Raw genomic sequence first — 24,691 nt, 5'->3', positions numbered from 1 at the left:
CATCACTTTAAGAAAAAAAAAGCAAACTGGAAGGATCACTTTATCTTTGCACCATAACCGTATTCTCTGCCTGCTCTCTGCACCCCCATTCATGCCCTGGGTCCAGGCCCTCTCACTTACCCAGTGAATCGCCGCCCAAAAAGACCTCTTTCATTCCTGAATCCCCAGTGTCACACTTTTTTGGATTATTCCCATCACTCTTTTACATATCATCATAGTCCCATCACCAGAAAAGCCTCTTGAGCCATTTTCCAGTCACTGCCCTCTTTCTCTGCCCTTCCCTCTCTTGCCAGTCTTACAACTCTCTTCAAGTCTGAGAAATGATCTTGCCAAATTCATGGTTTATCTTGTCAAATTCATGGTTTATCTTCCTGGGGTCTCTCTCACTTGTATGTGACCCAGTTAATCACTCCCTCTTTCTTAAAATCCTTGGTCCATTTCACGTCTCTCACTTGGGTCACTGTGCCTCACACTCTCCCGTACACATTAGCCTCACTGTCGCCTCTGTGTATGTTCCCTATCGCCACATCTGTGCATGGCTAGTCCCCTCCCTTTTCTCAGGTCTCTTATCCTCCACTATCACCTCCTAAGAAATGCTTTCCCTTCACTTTCTTTAAATAAGCCATCACCAACCATCCCCATAGCCTTCTGTGTCTGCTAACTGATTTTTTTCACCACCTAGAATACTACAGATTTCCTTGTTTTTTGTCCATGTATTCATCAGAGGGCTCATCCAGTAATAATATAAACCCCATAAGGGCAGGGAGTTTGCTTATTTAATTTTCTGCTCTCTGCCCAGAATTTGATCATGTCTGACACATAGTAGACACTCAATAAATACATAAAAGTTCCTAAAATCCTTCTCCAATTCCTGCTGAGAATGCTTAAGCCCACTGCCTGTCCATTATAGAAAAACAACTCAATTGTAAAATTTCCCTTCTGATTCATGACTGAATGTCATGACATTTCTTGTCGCTGATTAAAAGAGTTTAGGTATTCTAACAAACCCACTAGCTATTTCCACCTTGGTTCGTGGAGCTAGTTTGTCTTTCTTTTCCTGTAATGAATTTGCACATCTTCTGCCTCTGTGTGCACATGTCCACAAATATGATTCAGGTCCCAAGGGAGTAACTGTTCCAAGAGCTTGAGTTCTTAAAAAAAAATCCCCCATTTCTTTAAAAATACATAGTTGTTGCCTCTCCTGAAATATTTTTACAGTGTGTCCCTAGAGGAGGAATTCCAGCTGATGGCCCAGTGCAGGGCAGAGGCCCATAGACAGACTGTCTGGCTCCAATTTATGCTCTGCGCTTACATGGCTAATAGGCGTTAGTATTTTGATATAGAGAAGTGCTGTCCTTGATCCTGACTTGGTTATACACTGATCACATCCGGCTGAAAAGCACACAGTTAAGGGCCAAGAGCTACTCATTTTCTTCATCTCCCCTCTGTCTCTGTTTCTGTCTCTGTGTCTCTTGTCTGTCTCTCTCTCTCCAACAAATGTCTTGGGAATAGTTTCAGTATTTTCATAGAACGCTACACAGAGTAAATTTAAATTGGCAGAGGTTCAGTTTGCCCCATATGAAACTCTGCTGTAGACACTTTGAACCGATTGGAACTGTTATGCATGTATAATATGTATCAGAGCTACCACAAAACCCTGTTACTCACTTTATTATCCCACTTTTCCCCTCTATCCAAGTTTTCACTGTCACTTCATTGCAGACCCTAAACTCAACACTCACTACAGTTAAACTGAGGAAAGGCAGTAACCCTTGATTCATAAGGTGACCATAATTCTACAAATGTCTAATGAAAACGAGCAAACATCTCTGTATAAAAGTTGGCTTCAATCCAGAAGTATGTTTAATTCTCAAATGCCTGATAAAGCCATGGGATTGCAGGCTCTGGCCGCTCCTGCCCGGTGCTCTGCAAGGGAGAGGGTGTCCAACATGACAGTGACATCCACCAACTTCCTGCCCATCTCTCTTGGATTCTTACATCTGGGGGTTCTTTAGCTGGAAAATGGGGTGCTGGAATCTGCTTACTTAGAATTAGCTATCCCAGTGACTTAGTAAACTGGAAAAAGAAAAGAAAAGTAAAACCAGATATTTGAAAATAAGCCCTCACCTGATGTTCTCTTAGAAACAAGATCAGCACCTCTTACAAGCATGGCTTTCCTTGGCTTGTGGCATGGCTATTCCTAGCCCTTCTGTGTCAAGCCTTCGGCATAGGTGACAAAACACCTCCCTTTCAACAGGCCTTAGCAAAATACAGCCAGTTCACACTCACGCAAACCCCAAACTGAAACTTTCCCGGTGAACCAATGAAATTTTGCCAAAATGCTTACTAAGTCCTGGCTCTAGGAGCCTGTGTGATGTGGAATTGCCAGAGCTCGAGAAACAAATAACTGCCCCTTCCTTTGCCATGGGGTTGCATTCCAGTGGGGTGCTCAAAAACAGTTTTCATCATGTCATATGCTATGCTTCTTTGTTAGAGAATTCTTGTTGATTTTTTAAAAATTATATTTGTTTGCATGCCTATCAGATGCACAAAATGCATTCTTCATGGATTTTCCTATCACTGCTGAGGTATCATAGAGAGTTACGTGCTACAGAAGCATGGCATCGATGAAAGTAACAATAAAAAAGAAACAGTACGTTTTCTCCCATCCTCATAAATCTGATCTGTAAATGCAAAGAATGTGAGGCATGAACATAAGAAATTGAAGAATTTTATCTAAAACTTTAAAAAGAAAAATTGGCAAATCATACGATAAGACTTTAACCAATCTAGTCTCAAGAAGGAAAATCTTTTATAGAAGACATTTCTGAACCCCCATCTGAAATATATATCTTTAGGGCAGTAATCATCAGAAACATAACATAGTCCTGTGGAGCTCAGTTTTATTGTCTTGCATCAGTGAACATTCCTCAAAAGCATAGAGCATCACTAATGGAATTATATGTTTTCATGCTATAATTACATTTGATTTTTCCTGATATTTCTGTAGGCTTTTTGTTCATGGTTCCATGACTAGATGGAATATTTACAAGTTTTCTGTGTCCTCAGCCTATTCAACCCCACCACCACCATAACAAAAGAGAGAGGGAGTCTAGAAACACAATTTTTTTACAGAAAGAAGACACATGTATATTTTTAAATTTTTTTACCTCCAGAGATTTTCTTTCGGCAACAGCAACAAAAACATAAACAACAACAAAAAGAAATAAGAAAAAAGAATTTTATATTTGAAGGAAACAGAGCAAGAGATCCCTCTGAGTTTTGAAACTCCTTGAGACACAAAATGGGGCACTTCGTATTTTTGTTCTCGTTCTTGAATGAATACTTGTTGGATAAAATGGAATTTATTTGATCTTTGGGTACATTGCTCCAAATGATCCTGTCACTGGAAGACCGATGAATCTAGCATAGAGTCATACTGGCCAGAGGACATAACACCAAGATGCCATCAAATATGTGAATGATGAGTCTCTGTTTTTGAGAAGAGAGAATGTCTAGCTATGAAATCCACAGAAATCTCCAAGAAAGAGATGTAAATAAACTGTTGGAAAATTATGTTGACACCCAACATATTATGATTGTCCTCTCATCTTCTCCCACATCAAGTCTTAGCTTTGCTCAACATCTCTGTGACCTTCTCCTCTCTCTCCTTCTCAGCACTCAGTTCCTATTCTGTAGGTTTTCAACACTACAGAATATGAGGCTGACATTCACTTCAAATATGGTTACACTCTAGGATTTCCCCCCTCAAAGTATTATGGAAATACAGAGGGAAAACATTGGTTGTTGCAGTATAGGTGTGACATAAAGAGAGTCTTCTTCTTGCTAAGTCGAGGAAGTTCTGGGGTGTATATGAATACTGCTTGACCTGACCTGGGTTGCATATTCTTATCATAAATTGAAGTAACGTTAGCATTACATTTCCCCAAGTTTAAATACATTTCTTGAAATGCCATTTATTAGAACATTGAAAACACAAGTTTGGTTCTCTCTCCTCACATCCCTACAGTCTGGCTCCTGGCCCAGCCACTCAACCCAAATCACCCTCTAAGGTCTTCCAAAATAACTTCTCAGCCAAAACCAATAGTATCCGTCTAGATCTGTCAGCCTTATTTGAAACCATTTTCTTCTCCCTGACAACACCCATTCTGGTCTCAAATTCTGAGGATTTGTCCCTTCCAGGTTTTCTCTTTTCTCATCTCCAGAGTCACATCCAGAGCTGTTCTCCTTTAGAGATCATTCCAACTCTGATCATTTTAAACACAAGGTTTGTGCATGACTTATTTCCCTAGCCCTAAAATAAAGGGCTTACTTTTTAAAATAAAGTCTTACGCCTCTCTATTCCAGGCTTTCAACTGTAATTAACTGTGGTAAAATACCAGCTCTGGTCTTCATTCTCAACTCCTTGCTGCTGTGTAATCTCTTAGTTTCTATAAAGAAAAATTAAGTCACTTTGACTTTTTACTAAATCCCCTTACTTTCATTAGACTTCTAGATGTATATATTTTATTTTTATACATTTCTATATTATATTTACTCAATTAATATTTCTTTAGCCTTACTCCACCCTTCCCTCTTCATCCCTAGTCAAATGCAGGTTAGATCAGACTCTACACATATTCAGATAAATATTGCCTGTTGATCAAAATAAATTAATAATGAAGTTAGAGTTGCTCTGCCACCTCTTCCTATCCCACCTCCAGACAATATCATCTGCTCTCCTCCTACAAACATCCAATAGACCTACTTTTCTCTCTTTTCTACTTATTTGTTGTCATTCTTAAAAGGACATCCTTTTCTCTTTTTAACAGATCTGCTCCATTCTTCAGTGTCCCATCCAAGCACCTTTCTCCAAAGGACTTTCCATGGAGTATATGTAAACTGAGTCCTGTGAACTAGCTTGCTTCCTTCCTCCTCCTCTCATGAACGTATAGCTTTATGTGAAAATGTATCTAAGTCACTCTTCTGTTCATATAAAGTTCTGTAAATTCACAGATGTAGCAGTATATTTAATATGTTGTAGATAACCCTTTAGAAAGGCACCTTTTCTGATAAGTGGGAAATCTTTTGCATCTTAGGTTAAAAACCCAAACAGGGCATCCCTGGTGATGCAGTGATTGAGAGTCCGCCTGCCGATGCAGGGGACACGAGTTCGTGCCCCGGTCCGGGAAGATCCCGCATGCCGCGGGGCGGCTGGGCCCGTGAGCCATGGCCGCTGAGCCTGCGCATCCGGAGCCTGTGCTCCGCAGCGGGAGAGGCCACAACAGTGAGAGGCCCGTGTACCGCAAAAAAAAAAAAAAAAGAAAAAAAAAAACCAAACAGTTTCCACCTCCTTACCCCCTACAGGCATATGCACTTAAGATAATTTTAATAATAACTGTGGTTACTGAAAATTTACTTTATTATATGTGCATTTCCTTTTCAGGATCCCCCCATGGCTGTAACCCTTGGACTCCGAATGGAGGAGATGATTTTTAATCTTGCTGATACACATTTATTTTTTAATGATTTAGAGGTAAGAATTTACAGAGCTAAGAATAGTTGTATCAAACTATTAAAACTCTTATATGGTTTCTATATATGCAGATAACCTCAAAAAAACCAGAAAGATAGAAATTTAGCTGAAGAGAACAGTAAAGTTCCTGTCAAGGGGAGACATTGTATATGCAAATATAAACAAAAGCGAAATTGTGTTAATGAATGATACATATTTACTGGTGCATATTTAGAACAAAAAGTGTCTTCAAAAAGGAGGTCTGCTTTGATGTCTCATACCATACACCCCTGTCCACTACTCCTGGTCCTTTTGGTGTCTCAGCCACAATTCATTCCATCTTTGTAATCAGCATTAACTTTTCCAGGTTACTAACCAGGATGCAATTTAGGTTAATCACTGCACAATAGTTAGTCACAGATACTGTTCCTGGTTCTAGCGTGGATCGTTAATTTAAAAAAAAAATTTATTGGCGTATAGTTGATTTACAATGTTGTGTTAGTTTCAGGTGTACACCAAAGTGATCAGTTATACTTATACATATATCCACTATTTTTTAGGTTCTTTTCCCATATAGGTCATTACAGAGTACTGAGTAGAGTTCCCTGTGCTATACAGCAGGTTCTTATTAGTTATCTATTTTATACATAGTAGTGTGTATATGTCAGTCCCAATCTCCCAATTTATCCCTCCCCGCCCTTATCCTCTGGTAACCATAAGTTTGTTCTCTACATCTGTGAATCTACTTCTGTTTTGTAAATATAGATAATCCGAAACTTAATTCTAGGCATTATCATTCCCTATTTCTTCCCCTTCTGGATAAAACCATGCAAGAGCTATTTACATAGCACTTCTGACTGGTTTGATTGCACTTATTTTCTCTTTTTTTCTTAATTCATCTTTCCATTTCCAACCTCAAATGAAGAGAAAGTAAAAGCAAAAACAACAAACTAAAAGAACCCAAGAAAAAATAGCCTCAGGATAGCTAAATAAGTACTGTAATAAGGTATATAATATGAGTGCTAATGATCTGAGTTATTAGGCATTCAGATGATAAAATTTGAAATAACTGAGTAACTTGGGCACTGGACAGAAGTTCTTCTCTGTCAAGAACAACTATGCTGAAATAGATTTCTCTTTATTTTTTTTAAAATGACTCATTCAAATTGATTTTTATCCCATGATTTCACAATGAAATTAAAGCATTTATCTATAATCACATTATGAGTGAAGATGGGGATTATTATTACTGAATCTGCACCTTGTGTTTGACATTTTATATTGGGCTTTCCATTAATTAATTAACAAACTTTTGGAATAAATATGTTTATCACATTATTTTTGTAGAGAAGAAACTGTAAGGTTCACCAGCATAAAAATCATGTCTAAGGCTACCTGCTAAGTGATAGAACTGGGATTTGGAACTCTGGAGTTTGTCTGGCTCCAGAACACATACCCTGTCCCCATACCATGCTGAAATTAACAGACGTGTGCAAGGAAAGTAAGCCAAGTTAGTGCTTTGAATAATTTTTTTTAATTGACAAGGTCTTAAACCCAGTTTTAGTTACATCTGAGGCATGCGTAAAAGATGTGCTGTTCAGTATATCCCATAAACATATGTGTTGGAAGCCTGTGTAATAGCATTTTCTTTCTTGTTCTCTCTGCAGTGAGTCACTGTTTTTACTGGATAATAAAATTTAAATTCTGTTTAAAGAGGTTTTATTTTTTTTCTTTAAGAGACACTATGAAAGATCAGTATTCTTGGGCAAGTCTTCCAGTTTTAGATAATAAGAAGTAATAATCACCTCTCTAAAACCTGATTTAAATTAATCTTGCTACTTATTACTGTCTACTGTATAGAATGATTTTATATATACACAATAATAGGAAACACACTTGAATCTTTTGGAAACTTGATTTTTTTATACATATATGGTGATAACTTTTTAGGTTGATATTTCTGTTGGGTAAAATGGATGAGTCTCATTCTAAAAAGAATTCTAAGATTATTACTCCTCTCAAGCCTGTAAAACACACAAAAAAGAAGTTTGATATGGTTTTATCCAATTTTACAGTTTTATTTCATTTCATTTATTATTTTTACTAGAAATAAATGAAATAAATGACTCTAGGTTTTTAGTGGCACACTGGAAGCCAGATGGAATAAATTTACCATCCAACTTCTAACAGAACACTAAAGTGAGAACATATGATGAATTTGAATATAACTTTATATTGATGATGGTGAATTTGAATATACCTTTAGCAAGTTTGATGTGAATATTGGCATATCAGAAACATGTGGTCAGCTATGGTGCTTTAAGAATTTTTATTTTGGATTTGATACTATATAAAACATATCTTTAAAATACCCAACAAGATCTCAGGTAGAAATAGTAACTGAGAAAATATTGATATTGACTTTCTAGTCTATGATGGTAGCATTTTAGTTGTGCTTTAGAATGTGATAAAAATTCCATTTTACTCAAACACTAAAACTTAGTATCCAACAATAATGTACTAAATCAATGAAATGATTTAGTCTCTGCATAGAAATTGATTGAGTTCTCAGATGTGCACACACCCACGTGCATGCACATCCAGGTGCCCAAGGAAACTCAGAGGTTTATGCTAACTTAGGTGAGATAAACAAACACTAAAACTAATAAAATCTAAACAATAGCTTTCAAGATCATTCAGTAAAGTTACATACATACCCACTATCCTCTGTATCTGATTTTGAAACTTTACTTTCTCCCGGTTTTTTATTTCAGTAAACCTCTTATAAGCAAAAATTGTCATGAGCTTCATAACTGGTATTAAGCTATGTCTGCTTCTACTGACAAAGAGAATTCCTCAAGAGAATAACTTCATCATTAGCCTATTATGTGATTTCCCCTTGTGTATTTAATCTCTCAGGGTTCCTTTTCTTAACCTAAAAATCTAATTTGAGACTCAAATCCTTCAATAGCTACTGCAACATATGTAGTAGCAGCTGCTCTCACATAATTCCTTAAAAGATACAAATTTAAATCCTCTTAATAGATACTTCACTACATCCTGTCCAACTGCAGAGAAGGCAAATGCTCACACCACTGTCCCTAAGAAGTGAATACTCACTGTTTAAATAAAATGTTATTTCAGTTAAAATAACTTCCAGAAGAGAAGGCACCAGGGAGTTTGGGCTAACAAAAGTGAGAGAAGACTGCTATGGATTATAACTGATACAGATCAGTGACAACTTTGCGGTCACCTTATAAGACAAAATTAAAGAATTTAAGATTAGTGCCAGAATTATTCCAAATGTTTGAGTTCTTTCACTGAAGTTTGTTAAAGCCAAAGCATGACACTGTTTTTACTATTTTGTGTTTTGTCAAAATGTTTCTTATAAAGTTCCTCTGAGTGAACACTAATTGAAGAACAATTATTTAGATTTTTCTAAAAATGTAAGTGATTGAAGTTCAGGTTTCTTTCACTGGACTGTAATCCTCGGGCAATGGTCCAGAGTCAACAAGCATAGTTAACTAGGCATAAATTTAAAGAGAAGTTCCATTTGGAAAAACCTCAAACATAACTTCAAATATGGAACTCACGGTCCAATAAGTTTGATATACTGATGTCCTCAGGAGTAAAAAATAAATTTGGGGGCAAAATGTACAAATTAATCATATGAGTTAATACTTGAAATGTCAGAGGAATTTCTATAAAAATTATATGGGAGGATATTAAATATAGAAATTACTTCTAATTACCAGTGTAATTCATAAGATCCCCCCCTTTTTTAATATCATTAGTTTATTATAAAATTATGGAAATTGTTTACATGATAAAAGATTTCAGAACCTCAGTGGAATCAGAAGCTTCACATGATTCTATTTCAATAGTGGTTTAATTTGGTCTTCATACTTAACAAGAACGTCACCAACTCAAGAAATAATCCTTGTCATCGAGAACTACTTTGCTGCCTCAGTATTCTGGAAGAACTTTTATTTTCAGCTTTCATACTAACTAGTTAAATCTCTTCACCCTTTCCTTTAGAGCCCAATCCAAGAGCTACTATAGTTGCTTTCAATACTTTTCCCTGAGAATTTTCTGGAAGCATAATGCCTTCTTTGGTTAAAGTTTGGGCTGTGCTCCTTTCAACAAACACTCAGTCAAAATGGGGAAGAACCTCTGTAAATGCCTCTCCTGTAGCCTCAGCCCGTACTCTGTTCTCCTGCCTTCCCCTCCACTCTTAATATAAATATCTTCTTACAGCCCTTGCCATCTAGAATATTATTATTTTTATCACCTAACTATATGTTAGAAAATTTAAATGATTGTGGTAATTCTGTCATGAACTATATTTGTCTAGACTTCTGCCATTCATTCAAACAAAGAAGTGTTGAGTGATTACTTCGTGCCAGAGAGTGCCTTAAGTGTGGGTATAGCATATCTGGGTGACCCAAACAGCCCCCTCAGGGAGCTTCCAGTAAGATTAACTTTTTGAGGCCCTTCCTTACTTATGAATATATTTATTCAAAAATTACTAAACCTATAATTTATGTACATAATATGAACCTTTAAAATTAGTTTACCTGGATTTTCAAGTTATGTACTAAAATTGTATTGATTGAGCTACTCACTAAGTTTTATATTTTAAAAGAAACCTGAGCCAACTAATTTATCCTCAGACTGCAACAAGATCTAATATACTCAGTGTGGAAAGCTAGAGATAAGATATTATATATTTCACCATCAGATACTTCCAAGTCCTATAATGATTATAAATAGTAGCTGAAAAGCCTTTAGTATGGCATCTTATTTTCAAATTTAATGATTTTTCAGAATTGATTTTGAATGATGAACTGTAATTATCTGAGGGGAAAAAATGAGGCCCAAAAGGCTAAACCATACTTACTCTGAGGTTAGTAAACTAGTTATTGAAAGCCCTACCAAAATTCCACCTTCAGATCATGTACTATTTCACTGGAACTATGCAGATTATTTGAAGATAGAAAACGACTCTTAGAACAGCAAAGAAGAAATGAATTCTTTTCCAGAAAAGTTACCATTTGTTCTGAGTACACTATAACTTAGGTCAATTATATGGGCGTATGTACCTAAAGTTTATTTTCCTTTGAATTTGTAGCACATTTGAGTTGGTAAATCTTCATTACTCCCTTTTACTTTCAGTATTCTTTTCAGTTTAAAGATTTAAAACAACCACAAAAAGTGTCGGCTTCTACAGTTATTAGCTTTTGCTGGTTGAAAGATCAGGACTTTTAAAACAACATCAGCATGATTCTTTTCATAGTATCACTGGCCCAGCAAAAAGGAAGTCATAGAAATTTAACAGAACACCATAATCATCAAGCCCCTCTGTTGCTGCTCCAAAAATAATAAATAATAGTAACCACTGAGGTGTTTAGCCCAAACAAGTTTTGAGTATCTTCAGATTAGCTTTGTTTTCATACTTAAGTATGCTTAACAGAAATGGCTGAAAGTGATCACCAGTGATTATTGTAAAGATTCAAGAAAATTTCTTATCAATAATTTTAAGATTAAAATTATTTTTGTATTTGCTCTAAAGAAACTCACATGCCATATGTTTTCAGGCCCTCTTCTGGAGTTAGATCTTACAGAGTAGAAATGGTGCCATTTCCCAGCGTGAGAGGGTGGGATGGGTGGGCAAATGCTGCCCTCTTCTGGCCATGAGCTGATCAGGTGGAAAGATGGAAAAAGCTTCAAACAGGGTGACAAGCATCGTTTGAAAAACAACTCTTCCAATGTTTTTAACAGGAGTGTGATCAAGTTCATATAGATGATGTTTCCTCTGATGATAATGGGCAAGACTTAAGGTAAGCCATGCCTTTCAGTATGCTCTTTCCTATAGAAATTCAGCTGTGAAGTTTTGCACATGTAATTATTTCTTTTTAATGTATTTTGGGTGTTGCAGTACCTACAGTTTTGCAACTGATGGCTTCCATGCAGCTGCAAGTAGTGCAAACCTTTGTTTGCCAACAGGTGTAAGAGGAGGGGTTGACTGGATGAGGAAGTTGGCTTTTCGTTACAGAAGAGTAAAAGAATTATACAACACCTACAAGAACAATGTGGGAGGTATGTGTGGCTTTTACAATTTAATAACGGTACTGCAGATAGAGGTACAATTTCAACTGTAGTTTCAAGTTTCATATTAGGGACTATCCTTCTGTAAGATAAATTACCAAGAGCTCATGCTGGACGACAGTGAGCCAGAACTTTTAGTTTCTTAGAGTTAGTGGGGGGAGGGAATCTAACTGCAAAATAAAACATGCAGCACTGTCAAAGGAATTGGGAATTCTTTGTGCCCAGATGTTTGGTCAAGATTAATTGCAAGGAAGAAATAGAGACACAGATGTAGAGAACAAACGTATGGCCACCAAGGGGGGAAAGCGGGGGGCGTGGGTGGTGGTGGTGGGATGAATTGGGAGATTGGGATTGACATGTATGCACTGATGTGTATAAAATGGATAACTAATAAGAACCTGCTGTATAAAAAATAAATAAAATTAAATTTTAAAAAAGATTAATAGCAGGACATTTATTTTGCCCTTCCTCAGCTGGGACGCTCTCAGTGAAAACCAGACAAAGGAACTGATACAGGCTGTGGAAAGATCTGTCTAAAGACAAGAGCCCTAGTCAGTGAAGCAGAGTTGTTAGCAATCATTACCTTTCTGGAATGCTATCAAAAATAAATGCAAACTGTGCTTTATGTCATTTTGAAGACTTCAACAAGTTAAATTTATCCTGTCAAAAACTGCATATTATCTGACAGTATATCTTTGCCATGTATAGTGTTAACTATATCATGGTTTTTATAAGTTCAAGTACTCTGTAGGTAGTATCTAAACCATTTTGTACTCATTCATATATTACAGGTGATATCAAAACCTGTAACATCAAAACTTAGATCTTGGATGTGCTTCTTGGTATAATAAACCTTGATGGTCTTTATTATTAGGATCAATTTTAGAACAACAAGATCGTATGATTAGTTATGAGGACACTTAACATTCTTCTCTCAGGGCTTTTTGTTTGTTTCTCTTTTTTTTTTAAAAAAAGAGGGATGGTTGAGTATAAACCAGAATCTAAAATTGAAATAAGACAGCTAAATATATATTTGTGCATGCTATACATGTGTATATTTACATATATGTCATAGAATACAATATAGTAAATAAAGTTTTCATCTATAAAATATATACTGCACCATACACATCTTAAGGTTGGCTGTGTGTCTGTTGGCCTTGTATCCCAGTGCCTAGCTAGCTTGAAGCACGTAATAGATGCTCAATAGATGTTCAGTAACTACAAGAGAACCAAAACATGTAGAACCATAGACAGTAATAATGTTAGAACCAAAACGGCGCTTAGATATGGAAGATCTTTATTTCCAAATGAGAAATAGGCTCCTGCAGGCTACTAACCTGCCCATGCATTTAGGCAGGCAACTTAGGTTTCCTAATTCACTCTAACACTCTATACAAGACACTTCTGTAAAATCAAATAAATAGGTATTCTATTTAAAAGCAATTGAGGGTAATAACTTTAACTTTAAGATAAATATCCCTTTGGGAAATCTGAATTAATTTTTATCATTCAGGTGTGTCATTATATCCCTCTTAAAGGGTATTATTAAAATTATTTTAAAATTAACAAGATTACTAGTAAATAATCGTATAGCTTAAAAAGTTTAAACAATGAGATATTAATCCATTTTTTTGTGATACGTTAGCATCTCTTTATTGAAATAATGACAAATGAGGCTCAGTAGAAACTATAAATTTTGGGTTAAAAAGTTATCCACCGAGGACTCCCCTGGTGGCACAGTGGTTAAGAATCCGCCTGCCAATGTAGGGGACACGGTTTCGAGCCCTGGTCTGGGAAGATCCCACATGCCGTGGAGCAACTAAGCCCGTGCGCCACAACTACTGAGCCTACACTCTAGAGCCCGCAAGTCACAACTACTGAAGTCCGCATGCCACAACTACTGAAGCCCGCATGCCACAACTACTGAAGCCCTTGCTCCTAGACCCCATGCTCCACAGCAAGAGAAGCCACCGCAATGAGAAGCCCGTTCACCACAATAAACAGTAGCCCCCGCTCGCCGCAACTAGAGAAAAGCCCATGCACAGCAATGAAGACCCAACACAGCCAAAAATTTATTTATTTATTTATTTACTAAAAAAAAGTTATCCACCTATAAATGAACTCTTAATATTCTGAAATATGAGTTAACTAAGGAACTTTATTTTTAATAGATTTACATGATCTTGTTTCCTCATGAAAGCAACAGCTTTTTCAATAAAATTAGTATGCCTACTTCTTTTCTTATCCTAACATCAATGTAGTTTTCAACCATCGTCTATAGCTGTAGCATAGGCTTCAGTATTTTAAACAAAATTCTTAATTCCTTTTTACAAAACAAAGTATTTCTGACAGCTTTAGCACTAGTATTAGAAACAAATTCTAGAAAACTCTATAGCTATATGTGATAATGTCATTATTACTGTTTCCAAGTGGTAATGGTTGTGATTATTAAGAAACTAAACATTTTCAAACAACCAAAGTATTTGAGGTTTGTATCTCTAGGCTGGTAGACCCTTACTTCTTCTCCAGACCTATCCTGTCAGTCTTCTGGAGTAGTTGTCAAAGCTCCTCAGGTGACTGGCATCCACCGTGCCAGATTCTAGGATCAGTGAGGGCAGAGACTGGGACCCACCCTTTCACTGTTATATCCCTAATTTTTAGCCCAGAATGTGATGTGTAGAAGTTGTTCAATAAATGTTTGTGGAATGAATGAATCAATGGATAATCAATTCTGAAATGGAAGATCAGTGTTGATATCAATCTCTCTCTTTTTGATATGGTGGGAATAAAAATCATCTGGAGTAGACAGAAGGAAGACCAAACTAGGCATCCCTGAAAAATGTTCATCCCTTGACTCTGCCTTACTTTTCTGTGTTGCAGGACTTCTTGGCCCTGCCAAGAGAGATGCGTGGCTGCAGTTGAGGGCTGAGATTGAAGGTCTGACAGACTCCTGGCTAACAAATGCACTTAAATCTTTATCAATTATTAGTACTAGGTAAGCGGTATTGTTGCAGTTTCTATATTTATTGTATTGAAGATGTAGTTCTAATAGCATAGCATATATTAAAATGTTTTAATTCCCAGATTTGTTTTAGAGTTTGAAGAGACCTAAAATTCACTGTGTGTGTGTGTGTGTGTGTGTGTGTGTGTTTTGGGATGGAGGATGGGGGTTGCTGCTTCTCAGAATAACTGGGAGATCCATCTCTTTACCGTTCTCTCCTGATGACCCCTGATAAACCCCATGGGAATGTCATTTGACTTTCAGATTTAAAAAAAACACTCTGTTGGTGACAAAGTACAGAAGATGATGGCAAAAAACACAATACTGTTTATACAATTAGTGCATGTTTTTAAGTCTTTTATGCCATTATAGAGAATATATGTAATTTGAACACATCAAAAAAAAGCAAGAGGAAGCTCCTGAAAAACTTGTAACCTTTGTGTTGTTTAGTTCAAACAGTGAAATGCTGACTTGTTAGTGTACATAATAGAACTGAATTGACATAACTAGTTGTGTACCATGTGCCATAAATGCTAATTAATAATATAAATCTGGAACATGATAGCTAGTAGGGTGGGGATGAATATTTGTTCTATCCTATTCCTTAGTTTTATTTCTGTGTTGGATGAATAAATAAAATCATGCTTAGCAAATGTGTGCATAACACAAAATTCAGAGAAGAGCTAATATTTGGACTGATTGAATCAAGATACAGAGACACCTTAGCAGGGTAAAAGGAGAGTCTAATCAGAACATGGAAGTAAAAGAGTGTGTCCCAAATCCCGCAGGTGGCTTTTAACCACGTGGCATGACAAGCCACTGCATTTATAGCAGAGTCTCTAAATGGAGAGAGGAGGGGGCAGTAGATTCCTGGGTCAGGCTGGGGAAGCAGAACAGAGTACTTTGCTCAGTTCTGGGCACCTCATTCCAACAGGGGCTGTGACATATTTGTAGCATCTTGTGTCCAGCAAAGTGGCCAGAAGAGTTTAGGCTGTGGAAACTACAAAAAAGGAACAGTCAGAGGGAGGAACCAAGGAGTTTAGTCTGAAGAAGAGCCGTGTGTGGAACAAGATTACCAATTTCAACTACTTGAGATGTTGGGCTGGAAATAAATTACATTTCTCTCTGCATCTATGAAGGAGAGAGTTGGTCCCAATGACTAGGAAGCCAGTGAAGGGAGGTTCTGGCTCCATGTGGGAAGAATTGTCTAACAATTAAAGCTGTTTTAAAATGGGACTTGCTGCCTTGTGAGCTCTGTGCGGTCACAGAGACATGGAGACCAAAGGGCAAGAAAGCTGGGATGTGAGGACAACAGCCCCTAAAATCGTGTGTAAAATGTAGAAGGTGCTTTCATTATTTTTAAAGAGGTCTCCTAGATAGTTAAAAACCAAAGGGTATTACATTACATTGTTATATAGATTATCTATGTGTAGTCATTGTATATTATATATAGATTATTATTAAACACACGGGTATATGATGTAAATAGCTAACTAAATAAATAAATGTATGACAAGGAAATGAAGGGGAAAAATAAATCATTATACATTGAAGTTTTAAGTACCATGAAAGTTGCCAAGTTATCCACATCTATTACCTTATTGGTAAATTTCACAAACTCTGTCAGAAAAGCAGATGTTTACACCAAACACTGCTGAATTATATATCAGAGCCTGTAGCAAAGTGTGTACCCTCTGACTCTAATTCCTCTTCTAGGAATGTAGTCAAAGGACATAATCATATGCATAGGAAAAATTTATATGTAAGGTAGCATTGTTTATGATACTGAGAAATCAAAACCATCTAAGTGACTAAGCTTAACTTTAAAAAATGGTGGTGCAGCCACAAGATAGAGTAGTTTGCATACATTATGTTTTGTTGGAGAGGGAGAATAATGGACAATATGACATATATAAATAGGCTCATGATAAAAACAAATGAAAAAAGTAAGATGTAAGATTACACATACAGTATGATCCTAATGGGAAAACAATCTACATGCAGACTGAAAATCTGAAAATAAATGCACAAAATGGGGACAGCAGTTATCATCTTTGGATGGTTAAATAACTGGTATTTTTCATTTTCTTCTTTATATTTGTTTGCATTTTACAAATGTCTATATATGCAATTTATAAATGTATGCAATGTTTGTAATTGAAAATTACAATGCATTATAAATTGCATATAACATGTTTTCATTCTGTAACACTCATCTATATATGACATTGAATAACATCTTATTTTGATGAAATATGATGTAGAACCTTGTGTCACAATACAGTAATGTGTTTGTGTATTATTCTTAGTAGTCTGCCATTATTTGGGGAAGTTTTGTCTGATCATAGGCAAGTCACTTTCTAGCTCTCTATTTTTTTATTAGTAAAATTTAATATTGTATTCATGATACTTATTAAACTTCTACCTCTAGAAGTCTGTTTCTTTGTCCCATATAAATTGATAAACTCATCATTTGTATCTAGGAGTCAGTGCTCCTATTACAAAAATCAGGTGTCTATGGAGATAATTTAGAAGTGAAAATGTTTTAAAAAGCTGTCATTATAAAAGTTTTATAATTGTTTTTAAATAAATTGTAGTCTTCTTTACGCATGATATGTCTAAAGAATATAAAGCATAATATGAAGAGTACTGGGGGCTAAGCATATACATACCTATGAGAATTTAGCACTCAGCTTGTCCTTCTAAGTTGCCCTTGAGACCAGTGTTCTGAAAATCAGTCTGCAGAATTCTAGAGAATATTGTATCAGCCCTTACAAATATGTATTAAAGGCTCATGATACAAAATATCTAGTAGAGAAAGGTGCATAGCTATGTGCCTTCTGATTCCCAGTTTCAGGTGTGTGGTTTGAGCCCCTCCAGGTGGGACAGCTCAATTTCCCTGTAATCCAGAAGGAAGGGCCACAGTCCATTCTTTTCCCTGACTCAGGCTAACAGTCTCCCCTCTCTTGGTGTTTCCTTTATCTCACCTTCACCACTGCACCCTCAACCCCCATCCTGTCTACTGTGAAAGAAACAGATGTAAATTGCAGAGTGGGAGATTCTCACCCTCAAAGGGTAAGGCCTTAGTAGATGGATTAAAACAAGGCCCATTAAATGCAGTTTGCCCTTGGTTGTTAGAAGGAGATTCAGGAACTCAACCCCTTCTGTTCTAAGTAAGAATCCTCTCTATTTTTACTTCTTCAGGATGCACATTTGTCAGTACCTTGATTGGGACTTTCTGGGCTGTTTCTTGCACAAAATCTAAAAACTCCTCTTACACATCCCATCACCTCCTCCCTTCCTGTGTCCTCTACTTTCCCAGGCTCTAAAAACTCTGGGACATGGAGTCTTATCACCCTAAAAAATACCTTACCTGCCTCAAATAACAAAGTCCCTTGCGACTCTTTGTATATGTGCAAATTTTATGAAAACTGCTGATGTGCACACTTGTAAAACTCAGAGGTAAGCCATGCCCCCTTTAATAATCTTTCCATGATTGCCACTGGCCGAGGTAGGTATCCTTCTGTGAGGTTCCACAGGGACCTGAGGAGATCTTGGTTATAGAACATATTTCTTATTCGCAGGGGTCTATTTACTTGTCTCCCTCCTGTCTAGCTTGTGATCCCGGTGGGAGGGCAAACTTATTTTCCTTCACTTCCTTCATTTTGGAGTGTATTTCTGGTATCTGGCATTGTGCCTACCAGGTGATAGGTACCATAAACAACTGTTGAAAATTGAAAGGGTAGGTTATCAGGGACTGTTCATTCTGGAATTGAAAGACTGCAGGATAATTTAACATTTGTACTATTAGAAGTTATCTAGTATTAGAAGACAAAAATGCCTGTTTCCTCCTCATCTTAGGAGTAACTGCGTAAATGTCTTGGTAACAACAACCCAGCTGATCCCAGCACTTGCGAAGGTTCTACTCTATAGTTTAGGAGGTGCATTTCCCATTGAGAATATTTACAGTGCAACTAAAATAGGTAAGAAAATTATTTCTAACTCCGTGTGAAATATGTTCATATCTGTGTTTTGGGGGATTGTCTTAATGTGTGTCTCCACATGATTCCCTCTTTCATCAATTTTGCTATAAGAATATCGAGCAAATTTGAATAGAGCTTGAATAACGAAGTCCCCTGCAACTCTTTGAGCATGTGCAAACTTTATGAAAACTGTTGCCTATGAAATTCTGAACTCGGTATCTGGATAGTTCTGACTCTTTATATATACATATACATTTATATTATATTTGTATTTCATTATGGCACATGTTATCTAAATAATATACAGTATCTTTAGCCATAGTATTTAATATTTTACCTAATATGGTATATGGTATTACATCCTTGCATATGCAATAATCTAGATCTAAGATAAAAATACTGTTTTGGCATTATAAGGGAGTATCAGATGGATTGAACTAGTAACCTTAATTCCAGGGGAAAAAAATTTCATGGATCAGAAAACATAATTGGAGCATTCATTACATATGAATGGTTGGAAATCCACATTTCCAGAAGTTCAGTAGCAATCAAAGAACTACAACCTTGTTTATTTAGATCATAGCTATCTGTGGAGCCATCTTTAACTTTAAGTGCCTTTCAGAGGCACTAAGACTTCTAATAAACTTTCAGAAACAAAGCTCATCAACTTCTGCCATCTTGAAAGAGTTAAAAGAAAGCAACTCATGTATTCTGTTGTCTGTCAAGGAAATGCCTGGGGAAATAGATGGGTTGTACAATGTGCCCTGAGGGTCAACAAACTTAGGCTCTGGCAGCTTGACAAGAGTTCAGAATCCTAAAATCCCCTACCAGAAATAACCTGCCCTGGGCCTTGCAGAGTTCTGATATTGGCACAGGCAAAAAGAGCCCCCAGCTACAGCTGTTTTGGGAGTATAGTTAAAGAGAGGCTAGCTTTCATAAAGTAAATTCCTCATTGTCCTAAGCACTGCAATTCAGAGCCCTGGTACCAATCCCATTCATTTTTTATATAAGTATATTTATGCTAACAGGATTAATACATCAAATCTGATTTTGCTTTTTGACAAATCAAGTAGTTTTACACAAGCATAAACATTTCCTCTAGTAAGGACAACATTCTTTCTTATTGGCCAAATTGTTCCTTATCTTTAATCTGAAAAAAAAATCATTTTTTATTTTTCCCTTTAAGCTAGTATTTTTTTGGAGTTCTGAACTATCAGAGTAAGAAAAAGTGAAAAAGAAGCCATGACTGAATGAACATGCTGGGAATGAAATTCAGAGAATAATGCCAATGGTGGTAAAAACAAAGAACATGTAAAAATTCTGTGGTATTATTCCCATAGTGCGATCAGAGGATACTAGTGTCACCAGTGCTGTGGCCCAAGCAAACAACACCCTTAGTAAAATTAATCTGAGCAGACTAGCTCCCAGCCACTTGAAGAAAGGAATTGTTTATCAAGATAAATCCACATCTTAGTATTTCCTCTTTCGTTCTAGGTGAACCTTCAATTTTTCAGAGTAATAATTTTAGCTGACTTGTCTATACTACTTAAAACAAACTAGATAAAGTGTAGAATTACACAAATAAATGTAAAAACTGATAGTTGCTTGTAAAGTTGTTCCTATAGTCTTTTGATGGACTGAAAGATATAAAAGAGATATAAATTTTTTTTTCCAATTAGATACTTAGCCCTACTGACTTTTTTTGGAGTGTGAAATACATTCATTTAATAATCTGTCTTAAGTAAAGACTTAGAGTATTCAACCATATTTGTTGATTTCATAAACCCAGAGTTTGCAAGCAAGTTTAAGTGATTGATGTTCAAGAGAAAGTAACTTAACACTTTATGAATCTTTAGGTTAATGAATGCAATGGCTGGAAGAATAAGCAGTGCATTGTTTTTCAGGCAAGGAAAGCTGTTTTGAGCGTATAGTGTCCAGATTTGGCACTAACATAACTTATGTTGTGATTGGAGATGGCCGAGATGAGGAGCATGCCGCTAACCAGGTAACTTCGCTCTGAACTTTATCTTGTTTATCTTCCAGGAAAAGAAAGTTGCTTTGAACGAATAATGCAAAGGTTTGGCAGAAAAGTAGTATATGTTGTAATTGGGGATGGTGTAGAAGAAGAACAGGCAGCAAAAAAGGTAACCTGTTTCAAACAATGTTGGTGTGATACTTCTAATGCAAGCTTTTTTGTTTGCATTCCTGTAGTTTGGCCCAATGGCAGCTTGACAAATGATTTAAATTTATAGATGCAAAGCAGTAAGAGCATGAGAAGGTCAGTACTTACATTCAAATAAACCATTTGGAGTCTAGCATTTTTTTTTGCCTGAAACTTCATAGGAAATATAGGAACATTTAGTTACATTTATTTGTGAGTGTGCTTATGTGTGTTTGTGTGTGTGTGTGTGTGTGTGTGTGTGTAATACACACAGATATAAGAAAGATGGGGGAAAAAAACCATTTTTGAGCACATGAAGTTCAACAAGATTAAAGACATTTAATGAGCTCCATAGAAAGCCATGTGAGTGGCTCAGTTCTTACCCTTTTCCCATCCATCCTCTATGCCATATGGCCCTTGCGAGTGCCTAGTAGTAATTGTGCCCCATGATGATAAATCTGAGGGTAGCTTTAATAGATGAAGAAAAAAACTTACTAGAGAAGTGAATAAATGCTATTGGAGTGGGATATATTATTCAAATCCTTTTGTGCCAACTTGTTATAGAGACTTAGAAGCAATGTCCCATACATCTTCTAGAAGAGTGTTATTTGTTTTGGTGAGTCATTGGTATTTGATTGAAGCCAAGCACCTGGCTTTGAATATATTCAGAAGATCTCATAGGATTTAGGTGTTTAAATCAGCCTTTTCATCTGGCCCATATTTCTGAAAAAATCAAGGCAATTAAAAAACCATTAACTGGTTGGTCCAGCATCAAAAGGAGAATGATATCAAGATTGGCCCCAGATACCAGACTATTGATCAACACGACACTGAGATCTACTGCTTCCTTCACTGATTGATTGCAAAATATCATCTAGCCAGGATTAAAGTGATATACTTTATAAAACAAAGCAAAATGATGAATAAGTATTGTTGAACAATGACATGTCAGCATATATTGTTTTACATAGAAAGAATATTGTCTTTATTATCCTGAGGAGATTTCAAATAATCATCTGATAAAGGCTTCACTAAACACTTGCATGTGCTGGAGTGTTTACCTGATTTCTGTCCCCCCTCACCCTCCCCCTGAAAAAAAAACAACATAAACAGTTTCCTAGGAAAGTTTATAGTGATACAAGAAAGATAAAAGATATGATTTATGTTTGTGGTCAATTCAAATCAAGCAAAATGGAGAAAAAGAAGGAGCTTCCACTTTAGAAGGTTTGGTGATGCGTTGGAAGCCATACTTGAAATATTCCATGCTTTTCCATAACATTAAGAGAGTTGTTTCAGACTCATCTTCCCACAGTGCCCCTCGGTCTTAATTAGCAGTTGTCAGTGACCCAAGCTGACAACCACTTGAAATCCTTCCGGTTGCACACACTTGAAATATCTTCTGGAGTTTGTCAGTGGCCTGAGTCCTTTTGTTTCAATTTTTCATATTGGCACCATAATTACACACAACAAAGAGCAGTCAGTGCAGCCACCATAGCAAGCATTTTACATGTCTTTTAGCCTATGTGAAATTCACACACATCTAGGTCAGGGCTAATAAAATTCACTTTTCCAAACCAGAAACAGTATATGCCTTTGAAAATTAAAACTTATACATTCAACCCCATTTATGTGTGGCGTGAAAACTAGACTTGGTATACCAGTTGTTAACACCTTCGGCTTTAAACCCAAAATTTCAGGAGAAAAAGGCCTGACTCCAAGTGGATAAGAACCTTGGTTAGAATGCTATTTCCAAATGGTTGTTTATGTAGGTACAGTTTTGGTGATGGTGAAGGCTTATAATTCTATTTTGAAACACAGGTGGTTGGTTTCTCTAGTATCCAGAATGCATGCTCTTCTTTGGATGTAGCTGTAATCGCATGTGCAAAAATATAAAGTACTATTTTGCTATTACAAATAGATCTGAGCTGAATTTTAAAAAGTTACTTCTAGATGAATTTTGTGCTTTAATTTGACCCAAAAGCATAGTTTGTTTTGTAAATCTAAGAAGAAGTTTCAAAGTTTACAACTGAACTCCCCTATAGAAATATATGATGTGAGCCATATTTGTAATTTAAAATTTTTTGGAAGCTGTGTTTAAAAGAATTAAAAAGAGAGACAGGTAGAATTAGTTCTAATAATATACCAATATACTCAAAATATTATTGTCTAAACACCTAATAAGTATAAAAACTATTCATGTGATATTTACATTTTTAAAACAATTCTAAGTCTTTGAAATTCAGTGTGTATTTTGAACTGGACTTACCACATTTTGAGTGCTCAATAGCCATATTGGACTAGTGGCTACCATATTGAGCAGTAAAAAACTATATAACAATAGTGATTATTATTTCAATTATTAATTTTTATAATAAAGTGTCTTTTCCATGTTACATATAATATATATATATATTTCCATTTTACATGCAAATATATATTCTACAAGATGTGATCAGCCCAAACTTATAAATAAAGCTTTGGTTTTTTTAATAGCTATAGTGCATTATTTCCTTTTTTTTTTCATTATTGTCCACCATGAAGTATTTTTAGACATTTTTTTTCCTAGTTACAACCCTTCATGAAATTTTAATACCACGCATATACCATTACTGGTATAGCTTTGGAGAGCCACAAACCATTGTAATATCTAAGAATTTTTTCCCCACAAAAACTCATTTTTGTCCCCTTGAGGGGGGTGATATCTCCCTCTTGAGCATGCATGCTGGAGTGCTTTCCCTCAATCCCACACCAAGGAAATAAATCAGGTCAACTCTGCTGGCTTAAATTATTACTTACCCCAGACAAGTAAGAAACTTGATCATCCCCACATTTTTTTCTACCTTATATAGTCCAGCTTCAAATTATTTTTTAATGTAGAAAGGAATTCACCCTCTTCCTCTCAAATCGACAAAAAGCCTTGGATTTAGGAAGTTTATCATTTTTTCTGAGAGATGGACCTTAAGGAGTGATGTAGTAAGTAAAATTTGTTTTCCTCCAGCCACGTAGCATTTTGGTGCTCAGCTTGCTTTCCCAGATGCTGATATTAGTAATGATACTTTCCAAAATAAATATTAAACTACTTAAGAAATCTCATTACTTTCTTTTATTATGATTAAAATCCAGTTCAGATCTATTTCTCTATTATTTTGACAATACCACATTGATGCTACCAAGCCTTCAAATATGATCATCCCTCCCTTAAACTCCCTCCCTTGAACTTGGGTGAACTACACTTCCTTGTGTGGACCGCTGCTTCACTGAGATAATAGTTATGATCTCTCTCCATCCCTTCCCTTTCTCTCTCCCATCCCTCCCTCTCTTAACCACACAGCACAATATGCCCTTTTGGAGGATATCAAGTCATTCAGACCTCTTGGCTCTACATCAAGCACTGGAATTAGAGTATTTGTAACTGTGTTCTCTAGCTGGAGATCCGTTTTTTTTTTTGTTTGTTTGTTTGTTTTTTTTATATTTCAAGTACACTGAATTTTTATGTGTGATTCAATGCCTCTGGCTTTACACATATAAATTGTCTTAAAGGATGAAATCATATTTGGAATGAGAATTCCAGAATGAAGAATTCAGATTGCTGAATGGAATTAAACTTTAGTGCTACAGAAAGGAAGCTCTATGGTCTTATACTTACAACACTTTAATGGTTTTAAAAAAAAATCTGTGGAGGTTGCTGGTACACACCGAATGAGTCCTAACTGGAAGTAACAGCTTTAGCAAAGAGCTCTCACCCTGGCAAAGCACCAACACAGGCTCCGTCTGACAAGGTTCAACAACATTCCTCAAAATGGGAGATCTTCTCAGCCCTGAGGTTTGAATCTGACTTTAGCCTACCTAGCCCAGAAAATCTGAATTGGAATGCACTCAGACTGTGTAAGGACAGTCCTATCTAGACCTGTAATTTGTGT

General features: G+C 36.3%; 1 protein-coding gene and 1 pseudogene across 1 annotated transcript in view; one reads left to right on the top strand and one right to left on the bottom strand.

The window, feature by feature from the left end:
* EYA4 (EYA transcriptional coactivator and phosphatase 4) overlaps positions 1–24,183 on the top strand; it is a 59,162-nt gene extending 34,979 nt beyond the window's left edge. The window contains exons 9-15 of the mRNA XM_060114416.1: positions 5,447–5,536; positions 11,297–11,355; positions 11,454–11,614; positions 14,507–14,621; positions 18,489–18,610; positions 20,654–20,754; positions 24,103–24,183. Coding sequence (XP_059970399.1) covers positions 5,447–5,536; positions 11,297–11,355; positions 11,454–11,614; positions 14,507–14,621; positions 18,489–18,610; positions 20,654–20,754; positions 24,103–24,183 — 729 coding nt within the window. The remainder of the gene's footprint in view (positions 1–5,446; positions 5,537–11,296; positions 11,356–11,453; positions 11,615–14,506; positions 14,622–18,488; positions 18,611–20,653; positions 20,755–24,102) is intronic.
* Positions 9,388–11,261, bottom strand: LOC132500391 (10 kDa heat shock protein, mitochondrial-like; annotated as a pseudogene).
* Positions 24,184–24,691: the final 508 nt, after the last annotated feature.

The sequence above is a fragment of the Mesoplodon densirostris genome, chromosome 12 (genome assembly GCF_025265405.1).
Source record: "Mesoplodon densirostris isolate mMesDen1 chromosome 12, mMesDen1 primary haplotype, whole genome shotgun sequence".
NCBI classification, from domain to species: Eukaryota; Metazoa; Chordata; class Mammalia; order Artiodactyla; family Ziphiidae; genus Mesoplodon; species Mesoplodon densirostris.
Note: the sequence above shows the minus strand (reverse complement) of the source record. Positions and strands in the feature narration are given on the sequence as shown.